This window comes from Macaca nemestrina, chromosome 2 (assembly GCF_043159975.1).
Source record: "Macaca nemestrina isolate mMacNem1 chromosome 2, mMacNem.hap1, whole genome shotgun sequence".
Taxonomy (NCBI): Eukaryota; Metazoa; Chordata; class Mammalia; order Primates; family Cercopithecidae; genus Macaca; species Macaca nemestrina.
This window is the reverse complement of record NC_092126.1, coordinates 45,201,288-45,214,392: the sequence shown is the minus strand read 5'-3', so window position 1 is coordinate 45,214,392 and position 13,105 is coordinate 45,201,288. Positions and strand designations below refer to the sequence as shown.

Sequence of the window (13,105 nt, the reverse complement as noted above, 5' to 3'; positions counted from 1 at the left end):
ATTTCAGTGGCTTCCTCCTATAGTGTGCTGAAGTGATTTATTGAGCTCCAAGTAAATAAATGGCTGTATCTTTGGGGGATCATCTGGGGTGATTAAAATAAGCATTTTGAATTATTTTTGTAGCAGTATTAAGCAATGTTCATTTAAATATAGTTCTCCCGAAAGAAGCAGAACCAGAGAAACCTTCAATATTTTTATAACCTCATAATTCACTACAAATAAACATAAACATGAAAACATTAACAGCAAATTGCAAATACTTTGTGGAAATCTAAGATTTTTAATAACTTCAGGTGTTTTTAATTAACATTCCTGCTTCAGATGTTTTTTAAGTTACCATAAATCAAATCTATGCAACTTTCAAGAGACAACTGCTGCTGATTTAGGCATGATCACTAATATTTTTCTCTTTGCTTCCAAGAGCATAAATGATGTTTGCTCCAGTTGTGATTCCCCAGAATGCATCAGCAGGGGAAAGAACTGGACTGAAAATGAAGCCAATAATAGTGTTAATCTCACAATAACCCATTTCATATGCAATTGACAGCATGTACTGTGGGCCAAAAGAAGTGTATAATTTCGCTAAATTGATTACAATACTAGTAAGAACCAAAACCTACCACTACTCTCAGCCTGGACAATAACAAACAAAACCACGTGTTACTGCCTACATTAATATGACCTTGTGTGCTATCCTCTTGTCTTCACTGGCATGACTATTCTGTCTTCATTAGCATGATCTTATTCTTCCAGGAGTCTTGAGCCTAGGCAAAAATTTTTCACTGCAGGCACTACCTAAAAGACCCATTAACTCTTCAATGAAAACATCAATGACAGTTTATACTCTAAGAATCTTTGACCTCTTCACCTTAAAATCCTCCCCTTGCTATTTCCACCAGTCTTGGGCCGGTGCATTGAAAACCTTGCCCAATCTGGATCAGAGCCCTCTTGCCCTCTCTCATATTGAAAGACCTGCCCTAAACCACAATTCCAATTCTCAGATGCTGCCCTCACTTTCCCAGCACCAAGACACTAACAAAGCTTTGCAAGTATTTTCTCTTACTGCAATAAACAGTTAACTCAGCTTTGTCTTATCAACGGGTCGTGTTGGTCATATAGGAGAAAAACTGCTTTTGATGTTAATTTTATTCAAAGATGTTTGCTTTGCAAGCATATCAAATGTCTGACAAGTAATTTGGCTTTAAAAAATGGGTAGAAAATAAGGAGTTGCAACGTTTCTTTCAAGTAAATGGTAGTTTCTACTTGATAAATACAACATTATTGCCCTATCAGTTAGTAGGGAATGGAGTGGTCACACTAAGCTACTTCTAAATATCTTAAGAACAAGAAGTAATAGGAGAACCCCATGGAGAAGTTGCTATACAATTTTTACCATGGACAACTGCTCTGAATGCCCAGCCTTCCTGAAGACTTGTGTTGATGCAGAAAGATAGGGACAGTAGGGAACCACAAACAATTGGGACACAAGAGAGGTGGCCCCGCCTTCTATAGGACAGTGGTACATGGTTAGGCTTGGACTGTCTAACAGGTTCCCTCATTTCCTGTTATCTTTGAGAAGTACAGAACTGGATGTTGACTACATGGCTTTCTTGTTCCCTGCTTGCTAATAGGTCAATAATGTTGCATATCACTAATAGAAATTACCATTCTTGAAGAAGCCTATTTCCAGTTGCAATTGCCAGATTATTTTTCACATGTTGTACTGGAATCTTCATTTAATATCGATGATTATTGAAAATATTCACATCTATCTTATTTATAGGATACATACATGACCATTTTTTTGCCACTGAATCTGAAACACGGCATTTCTTACTATTGTATACATTTATTGCTTGGTTTTACTTTTAATATTTATATTTAGTGCAGTAAATAAAGAAAAAATATTCTGTAAGTATTTTGTGGTAGCCACAGAGTGGATCTGAGGGGCTATCATGCAGTTTTATTTTTAGAGATAGCATACTTCCAATATATGCAGGGGGTAATAGTCTATAGAAGACTAGCTTTCTATAGAAGACTCAATAATTTTAGCAAAATCAAGGATTGCACTTGCCAAATGAAGGACACAGGTTAGCAGTAGCTTAATTTTAATAGCTACTATTGTGACCACACCTTAAATAGTTGCTATTACTACCACCACATGAGAGTGGCAGTATAACACAGCGATTAGGAAATGAGCTCTGGCACTAGACCACTGGGATCATATCCTGGCTCTGCCTCTGTATAACCTGTCAGTGCCTCAGTTTCCTCATCTACAAAATAATAGTATATACCTTATTATAAAGTTGCTGGGAGGATAATTTACATAGTGTGTTTAGATCAGTGACTGACACCCAGTAAATACTCAGTAAATATTACTATCCACTCATTGTTCTAGAGATTTTGAGGGGGAAAGTGTGGTATGTATAAATACCCGGACTTTTACAAGATCTGTATGGAGAAGCCAACTACAGAACAATTTAGTACAAAAAGAATAATTTAAAATTTTGTGAAATGATAAACCTGCAGTGTTATTTTTCAACCACCCAATAAGGGCACTGGCATCAAGCAAGTGCTCATTAATAAATAACTCAATAATTACAATAATATAAACTGAATACTACAGCTTAAGTGCATCCAAAGTACCCTGAATCTTCATTTCATTCATTACAAAATCCAACTGAATTTTTATTTAATAAAAGTCCAGTTTTGGCCAGGCATGGTGGCTCATGCCTATAATTCCAGCACTTTGGGAGGCTGAAGTGGGAGGATCACTTGAGGCCACGAGTTCAACACCAGACTGAGCAACATAGCAAGATCCCATCTCCACAAAAACTTTAAAAAACTAGCATGGCATAGTGGTACATGGTTATAGCCCTAACAACTCAAGAAGCTGAGGTTGGAGGATCACTTGCTCCCAGGAGTTTGAGGTTACAGTGAGCTATATTGGGGGGTATAGGAAGACCCTCGTCTCTTAAAAACAAAACAAAAAAAAAACCAAACAGTTTTTATAGGAGAACAACATTACATTAAATCAAAGGTTTTATCTGGGTCCAAGCATTCATTAATAAAGGTCTTACATTTCTCAGCAGAGTAACATGATTATAAGCAAAGGGCAAATACTTACAGAAACAGTGAATGGCGTGAGTTTTTTCTTATTGATGGCTCTTTCATCAATTGTATCTGGTTCAGATAAGTTGATCATTTTGCTAAAGAGAAAATGAGAATAGTTTAATACTCAAAGAAATTTTTTTTAGTTTATTATTGCAAACAGCCAAAATAGATAAATTTTGAAAATAACAATTCATTACCTTAAAATATTAAACAGTAAGCCAGGCATGGTGGCACATGCATATAATCTTAGCTACTTGGGAGGCTGAGCCCAAGAGTTTGAGGCCAGCCTGTGCAAAACAGAGAGACCTCATCTCAAAAATAATAATAATAATAATTAAACTGTAATTCATGCCAGGAACTTTTTTTTTTTTTTTTGAGACGGAGTCTCGCTCTGTCGCCCAGGCTGGAGTGCAGTGGTGCGATCTCGGCTCACTGCAAGCTCCGCCTCCCGGGTTTACGCCATTCTCCTGCCTCAGCCTCCCGAGTAGCTGGGACTACAGGCACCTGCCACCTCGCCCGGCTAGTTTTTTTGTATTTTTTTACTAGAGACGGGGTTTCACCGTGTTAGCCAGGATGGTCTCGATCTCCTGACCTCATGATCCGCCTGTCTCGGCCTCCCAAAGTGCTGGGATTACAGGCTTGAGCCACCACACCCGGCCCAGGAACTTAATTCTTAAAATCCAAGAAATATTCCCATTCCTAAAACAAATCCATCATTCACTACAAGAGTAATCTTAGCATTTCTCCTAATTTTTTTAACCATCCTGAATTTTTTTTCTTTTTCTTTTTCTTTTGACATGTAGTCTACCTCTGTCACCCAGGCTGGAGTGCAGTGGTGCGATCTCAGCTGACTGCCACCTCCACCTCCTGGGTTCAAGTGATACTCCTGCCTCAGCCTCCCGAGCAGCTGGGATTACAGGTGTGTGCCACCTCTCAGAGCTAATTTTTGTATTTTTAGTAGAGATAGGGTTTCACCATGTTAGCCAGGCTAGTCTCAAATTCCTGACCTCAAATGATCTTCCTGCCTCAGCCTCCCAAAGTGCTGAGATTACAGGCGTGAGCCACCATGCCCAGCCATCACCCTGAATTTTCTTAATGTTCGTTTTGTCTTTATTTCACTTACTGGTCATCAGCATTCAACAGCCTAAAACACAAAGAAATTCTCCAAGAAGCCTCATAAAGTAGCATCAACACTGTTAAAATTACTGATGTTGCAGAAAGATACGAAGCCAGAGATTTCATCTCAGACCAATAATTTAGACATTTTCAGAGAAATTAATATAAATTTTGTCTCTATATTTTAGAATTTTACCTTTTAAAACAAGATTAGGAAAATACCCATTGAGTTCCTAATAGGAATTTCTCTGAGAGTCAAAGAAACATAAGAATTGCAGGTGGAGGTCAAGGTATATTTTACATTTAATGTCCTAAAATCTAATATCCTGTACTTACGGGTAAGGTTTTGTTTTCCTTTTTAAGTAAAAACATCAAAAAAAAAGACTGAAGGAAATGTGTTAGAATGTTAGTAAGTCATTTATGGATGGTAAGGATATTTGTGATGGTTATTTTCTACTTTGTAAATCTTCTGTACTTTTTATAAACTAAAGAAAAGATCTCTGCTTTATCCAAAGGAGTATGCTGGGACTGTGGTACACACAACGACGACAAAGACATTCCCTCAGAGAGTTTACAATATGGGGAGAAAAAATAGAATGCAAAGAGCCAAGGATAACACAAGGCTGAATCAAAACATAATTTTCATTTAGGTACAAATAAGGAATATCTTCCCTTTGCATCTCCTCATGTTCCTATTCCAGTCAATAATCAGTACTCTCTTACTGGAAAAAGAAAAGAGAAACCCTGTGAATATTTAAAACTGCACCAGACAAATAAAAGATTCCTGGCAATTATTATAGTAACACACGTAAAAGACAACATAAAAACAAGGGATTGTATTTGAAAGAAAATTTTGGAAATTTTCCAATAGATACACAGTAGTTCATTTTCTATGCAATATACATTCTCCAGGACCTAAGTAGCTACTGATTCCAAAAGACAATGGACGGCTGAATTGTAGTTTTCATGGAATGTGCATCAATGTAATCAGGAAGAACACAGCTTCCTTAACCAGAAGATGAACTCACCAAAGAAGGATGCCATCTGCAAGTGACTTGAAAAGACTATCATCATTGGGATTCATGGGTATGAGATGCTTACAGTCAGGGTCATTCTCCAGGGCTTTGTTTATCCAGTTAACAAAAGCCACTTTTTCTTCCTCTGAAAGGAGAAAATCTTTGTAGGCAAATCTCATTTCACAAACTTTATTGCACTACAAAAACATACTTGTTAATTTCTGCTCAAAGATAATAATTGACCATTATTAAAAACCTACTAAAACACAAAAGGGTTTAAGAAAAGACGAAAGGGGGCTGGATGTGGTGGCTCAGGCCTGTAATCCCAGCACTTCCCAAAGCAATTCCGAGGCGGGCGGATCGCTTGAGGTCAGGAACTCGAGACCAGCCTGAGCAACATGGAGAAATCCCGTCTCTATTGAAAATACAAAAATTAGCCAGGCATAATGGCACATGCCCGTAGTCCCAGCTACTCGAGAGGCTGAGGCTTCAGAATATCTTGAACCAGGAGGTGGAGGTTGCAGTGAGCGGAGATCATGCCACTACACTCCAGCCTAAGCCACAAAGAGAGACTCTTTCAAAAAAAAAAAAAACAAAAACAAAAAACAAAAAAACAGGTGGGCGGGAGGGGCGCGGTGGCTCACGCCTGTAATCACAGCACTTTGGGAGGCCAAGACGGGCAGATCACGAGGTGAAAAGATCAAGACCATCCTGGCCAACATGGTGAAACCCCTTCTCCACTAAATACACAAAAATGAATTAGCTGGGCTTGGTGGCATGCGCCTGTAATCCCAGCTACTTGGGAGGCTGAGGCAGCAGAATGACGTGAACCCGAGAGGCGGAGCTTGCAGTGAGCCAAGATGGCGCCACTGCACTCCAACCTGGCCACAGACCAAGGCTCTGTCTAAAAAAAAAAAAAAAAAAGAAATGACAGGACAGGGGAGGGGAATTCATTCCACATTTCCACCTGATATATTAGGAGAAATGAAGGTATATATCTTAAATGAGCACAATATATATTTGGTTTGATTCAAAAATATTTCCAAATATGTATTGCTTCTGAAAGCTAATGAATCAGAAGCAGACCATCAGAGGTCAAATATGTATATGTAATTAAATAAGGAAAAAAATACAAGAAACAAAGACCATGGCAATAAAATCCATCCTCCCCAAAAAGATTTAGAGAGCTGTGATTTTTAGCTTACAACAGAAATACTGAATTCAGTCAAGAGTTATTCAAATGAATAAAACAGCTCAATTTCCATGGAACTTTTACTATTAAAAAATTGACACAAATTGGCTGGGTGCGGTGGCTCATGCCTGTAATCCCCACACTTTGGGAGGCTGAGGCGGGCGGATCACCTGAGGTCAGGAGTTTGAGACCAGCCTGGCCAACATGGTAAAACCCCATCTCTACTAAAAAATACAAAAATTAGCCAGGTGTGGTGGCAGGCACCTGCAATCCCAGCTACTCCGGAGGCTGAGGCAGGGAGAATTGCTTGAACCTGGGAGATGAACGTTGTAGTGAGCCGAAATCACACCACTGCACTCCAGCTTAGGCGACAGAGTGAGACTGTCTCAAAAACAAACAAACAAACAAAAAAACAAAAAAATTGACACAAATCTAGACACCAGCACTATCCTTGGCCATCTTCATCCACCAACTTCTCAACACATGGCTTCTAGTATGGGTACATTGATCTTAAGTAGAAAATATTTTCCCTACTGCATGAGTTATGCAGTTTCCCTACTGCATGAGTTATGCAGTTTCCCTACTGCATGAGTTATGCAGTAGGGAAAATAGGAAGGAACTTAAAGTAAAAACATTGTACAGCTTTATTATTATTCTGTAGATATAAAAATCATTTAAGATTATAAATCCTTAAAGTAAATAATCCCCATTTCCATCAGAGGGTAGCACATAATGAGTTGGCCTTCTCCATTGTTGCCACAGTTCCTAGAATTAGGTAATTTTCCCAAGGGAATATTTTGCAGGTACCCCCAAAATTTAATCCATACATACACACACAAGCCAACAAAAACACAAATATGTACTAATATTTCCTCTTTGTACATATCATAATCTGCCTTATCTTCTCGCCTCTTCATACAGACCTCCTTAAAAGGATTTGGAGTCTAGGTATTCAGAGATCACTAAAATACTGTACCTGCCATTGAGGAATTTTTTAGTGTAATTATAAAACAAATATACAAAGAAATGTGATATAAGGGAAATACACACACCACCAGAAATATATATGCAATGTTTTCAGAATTTAAAAAAAGAAGCAATCACTTTTAGTTAGGGTGATCAAGAAAAGGCTTTATGGAGAAGGTACTATTTGAAATACAGGTTTTCAATAGGTGAATATAGGCAAGGAAAGAAAGGATGTTTCAGGTATAGGAACCAGGAATGAGATACCACATCACAACCACTAGGATGGCTGTAATTTTTTAAATGGGCAAAAACAAGTGTTGGTGAGAAAGTGAAGAAACTGGAGCCCTCATACATTGCTGGTGGGAATGTAAGATGGTGCAGCCACTTTGGACCTTGAGAGCTTGTTTGGAGGTTCTAGCAGGGGAGTGCAGCTACTCATATACCCTTGACCAAAGACCAGTCAACCTCTATTGGGGATGGTTGTCCTCCTCAGCTGAGCACACAGCTTTGGGAGGGACTCACATGGAGCAGTGAGGGAGGAAGGGAACCCTGCCTAGCCAGCCAGATCAGCCAAATCAACCCTGGCAATCAATGGGGTGACAGATGTCACAGCCAGATCACCCTCATGGGTGTAACCACTTTGGAAAACAATTTGACAGTTCTTTAAAAATGTTAAACATAGAATTAACAAAAATTCGAGCAATTCTACTCCTAAGTATATGCCTACGAGAATTCAAAGTATATGTCCACACAGAAATGCATTCATGATGTTCATACAGCATTATTTATAATAGCCAAAAACTGGAAACAACCCAAATGTCCATCACCTGATGAAAGGATAAACAAAATGTGGTATTGGCCATAGAATGGAATATTCAGCAATAAAAAGAAATGAAGGGGCCAGGTACCATGGCTCACACCTGTAACCCCAGTACTTTGGGAGGCCAAGACAGGCATATCTCTCGAACCCAGGAGTTCAAGATCAACCTGGGTGACACAGCAAAACCGCATCTCTACAAAAGATAGAAAAATTAGCTGGGCATGGTGGTGCACATTTGGGAGGCATGGTTGTGCACTTGGGAGGCTGAGGTGGGAGGATCCCTTGAACTCTGGAGGTCGAGGCTGCAGTCAGAATAAAAGGAATGAAGTATGATATAAGTGACAACACGGATGAGCCTTGAAAATATTACGCCAGTGAAGAAGCCTATCAAATGAAAGGCTACTTACAGTATGATTCCATTTCTATGAAATTTCCAGAATAGGCAAATTTATAGAAATAGAAAGTAGTTTAATGGTTGCAGAGCCTTCGGGAAGAAGGAAATGGGGAGTGACTGATAACAAGTATGGTGTTTTTCTTTGGTGTAATGAAAGTGTTCTGAAATTAAATAGTGATGACAATTGCACAACTATGAATATGCTAAAAACTACTGAACTGTATACTTTAAAAATGAATTTTGTGGTATGTCAATTATATCTCAATAAAGCTGCTTTTTTTTTTTTTTTATAAAAGCCATTAAATGTTCCATATCTTTTTCTAGAGAATAGTTATATAGGTGTACTCATAGGTTAAAGAAATCATCAAGCCATATACTTAAGAATAGCACACTTTGGCTGGGTGCAGTGGCTCACACCTGTAATCCCAGCACTTTGGGAGGCCAAGGTAGGCAGATCATGAGATCAGGAGATCAAGACCATCCTGGCTAACATGGTGAAACCCCAACTCTACAAAAAATAAAAATAAAAAAAAACAAAAACAAAAAAAAAACAGCTGGGCGTGGTGGCGGATGCCTGTAGTCCCAGCTACTCGGGAGGCTGAGACAGAAGAATGATGTGAACCTGGAAGGTGGAGCTTGCAGTGAGCCTAGATCGCACCACTGCACTCCACCCTGGGTGACAGAGCGAGACTTCGTCTCAAAGAAAAATTTTTTTTAATAAAGAAAAAGACCAGTACACGTCACACACTTTACTACATGTATCTTAATACCTCAATAAACAAGTAAACAAAAATTTATGGTGACAAACATTAGAAAAGAGGTAACCTCTAGGGAAGAATAGTTACTACTATTGGGGGGAATCTTCAGGTGATGAAAAGATTCCATATCTTGTTCCGGTTGGCAGCTACATGAATATATACACATGGAAAAATTCATTGAGCCGTATACTTAAGATTACAGCACTTTGCTGAACGTGTATTATACCTCAATAATTTGTTTTTTTGTCTTTAAAAAGAAGCCACTTCAGTAGAAATGACAGGCAGAAACTGGGTTAAGGGGTGAATACCTTTCAAAAAGTGAAGGTAACAGTTATGTACCTCTATGGTAAAAAGTTAGGAAAAACATACAATAGATGAGAGAAATTTGAGTGTATGACTAGAGGAAAATCCAATTAGGAAGGGACAGAATCAAGAAGATAATTAACAGATTCAGGTCTGAAATGAAGAAAGAGGGGAAAAGGTTACAGGTAATTTTGTCAAAAGACCAAAAACCATAGTTCTAATTATGTTCGTATGAATAAAAAGAACTTGGCCAAAGGTTCTTAGACATCTTAGATAGCTTAACATGGGGAAGATACCTCATCTTAAAAGTTAATATGCCTCTGCATTTCCCACTGGGCAATGGTCCAGCAAATTAATGAGATCAAGCAAATCAGGTGCTATGCTCTCTAGTCACTTGGTTACTAGATAAAAGGTGAATCAGGTATCTCAGATCTCAGAAAATGGAAGAGAAAAATCCTTGTAATATAAGCCTCTCCACCATTCCTAGCTCAGGTGTAAAAGTAAAGCCATCTCATCAGTCAGGATGAAAAGCCATTCAAAAGCCACTTTTAAATACATCTAATGCTGGAGTACAAACAACTTCCACTTTGTTGTTTATAATCTTTTTTCTGTAGACTGAGCCTGATCCATAGTAGGAACTCATTGATTTCAATGATTCTAGGATTTTTCATTTTGACATCTCTGAAACTGACATGTATTTCAAATTCAGTGGCATGTTATATTGTGCTCTGCACTATTTTTTCTCCTCAATGGCACATAAAATAATGGTATGAATCACAATGAGTGGCATCTTAGAACTGATTAAATACGTCACTTAATGAATGAATCAGTGACTAAAAGATCAGATTTGGAGGAGTCAGTTACCTGAATAAGAATGCTGTGTGCCCTCACTGGAAATAGATGAAGTTCCTCCAATAGCAGTAATCCCTTCCCTCTTGTTAATTATTTTTCGGAATGTTTTGCTGATATCTTTGCTTTTTAATTCTTGCATTAGCTGGAATGGAACATAAGTAAAATTGAGAATCAGATAACAAAAACCTGACAAGATGAAGGATATTTATTTATACTTCTTTATTTAATAAGAAATAACATCAAATTAAATACTAGTCAGTTGTACTTATTGCTTGTATTCACAGATAACTTTCATCATTTTACCAATAACACAAAATAGACAAATACTTGAACCCCAAACAGTGAAATAAATTTTTTATACCTAAGCTTAAATTGAACACACTGAAATTATTCTTCTTGGGTTGCCATAATCTTCTGTACTGAAAACCTAAGATATAACTAACTACATGCTAAAAATAAAAGAATGCCTTAATGAAGATATTTTCCTGGCTGAACATCTCAAATGTATTCATGTTAAAATAAGTCAGCTCTTAAAGGAAATAACATAGGCTTGCAGACACTCCCTTTCCCAATCACTTTCTCACTGGACTCACCAGAGATTGGCAAGACTGAATTCAATCAGTTCTGCATGCAGCAAAGTGATTGGGTTTTTTAAAAATGCGAATCTGATCTTGTCACTTCACATTCTATTCTTCTCACTTCATTGGCTTCCTATTGCTTTTAGGATAAAAACAAAAATTCGACATGGCCCTGTGTGACCTGATTCTGACTGACTTCCCCAGCTACATTCCTTACCCTTACCATCTCAGCTCCAGCCACACAAACATTCTTTCAGTTGCTTGAGAATACTCACTATCTCTAAAGCCACAGGGCCTCTACACATGCTGTCATGTCTACCTGTCTCCCACATTATTCATTTTCCTGCAACCCACTTTTAAAATCTTTCTTCAGAACACATCACAGTCTTCACGCTGTAGGGATACCTTCCCTGAGTCCCTGCATTATCCAGCCTCGCCTCCAAATTCAATTCCTTCTACCACAAACTCTCACAGGACCTGTACCACTCTGTCATAGCAATTCTCAGTTATCTTCTATCAATTTGTGCATTACAGTCTCCCCAACACATATAAACTCCATGAAGGCAGGAATCATGTTTCTTTTTACTCATCAAATTACTCACAGTGCCTAGCAAAGTTTCTAGGAAGAGAAGAGCTACAATATCTGCTTAATCAATAAAGAATGCAAAGTCAGACAATTTATATTTCATAAATATTTATTCAATTATATTAATGGACAATAAGCATTGAACTCACCTAGTTATTCTAGGGAATGAATTACTGTTATCTAAACCTGATTTCCATTCCAACAATTTGAGAATAATTTTTTCCTTTGTTTTATGAGTTAGTTGTGGAAATTATTTCAATAATAATAGTTATTGTCATTATCATCATTTTAAAGCAGTCCTTTTTCTGGCCTCTGAAGCTGGATTTAACCAAAGCTAGTGATGACATTATTACAATTCTGCTTTAAGCAAGATTATCAGTAGCCCAAAAGGATGAGATTACTTACTGACACAAACTCGTCAAAACTGATTTTGCCATCTTTGTTGCTGTCAGCAACTGATATAATTTTCTCCACAATCTCTCGCACCTTGTAGCCAGGCAGAGGAAGGCTTGCTTCCTTAAACAGGTCTTGAAGTTCATAGTCACTGACATACCCACTATTGTCAATATCTGTAAAGATATATCATCAAATATATTTTGTAATCTTTGTTGAAGATGTACACTAAGAAGGCTTTTTGGGAGGACTCACAGACATGCAGACAGAGCCTTCCACATTTGTTTCACAGGTGGCAGTAACCTTTTTTCCTGTATCTAAACTGTACACAATATGCTATATGCTTTATTTTAAAAACTCATATTTAAATCAGGCTTGGTAGTTCCAGCTGTTTGGGAAGCTAAGGTGAGGGGATCACCTGAGCCTAGGAGTTCAAGGCTGTAGTGAGCTATGATCACACCACTGCCCTTCAACTTAGGCAACAGAGTGAGACCCCATCTCTTAAACAAAAACAAAAACAAAACAAAACCCTTGTATATATTTAAATGGAGTTTATCTCTGTTGCGGGAAGTCAGGGACCCCGAACAGAGGGACCGGCTGAAGCCATGGCAGAAGAACATAAAGTGTGAAGGTTTCATAGACATTTATTAGTTCCCCAAATTAATACTTTTATAATTTCTTACGCCTGTCTTTACTGCAGTCTCTGAACATAAATTGTGAAGATTTCATGGACACTTATCACTTCCCCAGTCAACACTATTGTGATTTCCTATGCCTGTCTTTACTTTAATCTCTTAATCCCATCATCTTCGTAAGCTGAGGATGTATGTCTCCTCAGGACCCTGTGATGATTGCATTAACTGCATAAAAATTGTTTGTAGAGCACATGTGTTTGAACAATATGAAATCTGGGCACCTTAAGAACAGGATAACAGCGATTTTCAGGGAACAAGGGACATAACCTTAAAGTCTTGGCTGCCTGAGAGCCAGGCAGAACAGAGCCATATTTCTCTTCTT

General features: G+C 38.1%; 1 protein-coding gene across 12 annotated transcripts in view; it reads right to left on the bottom strand.

Annotated features, from left to right (window-relative positions):
- The window catches only part of LOC105469999 (plastin 1), a 128,735-nt gene that overhangs the window by 30,063 nt on the left and 85,567 nt on the right, over window positions 1–13,105 (bottom strand). For all 12 annotated transcript variants that reach the window (XM_071091062.1, XM_011721688.3, XM_071091058.1 and 9 more), the window contains exons 3-6: window positions 12,101–12,264; window positions 10,544–10,673; window positions 5,259–5,391; window positions 3,128–3,209 (exon numbers count right to left, since the gene is read on the bottom strand). In XM_071091062.1, the coding sequence (XP_070947163.1) occupies window positions 3,128–3,209; window positions 5,259–5,391; window positions 10,544–10,673; window positions 12,101–12,264 (509 nt within the window). The remainder of the gene's footprint in view (window positions 1–3,127; window positions 3,210–5,258; window positions 5,392–10,543; window positions 10,674–12,100; window positions 12,265–13,105) is intronic.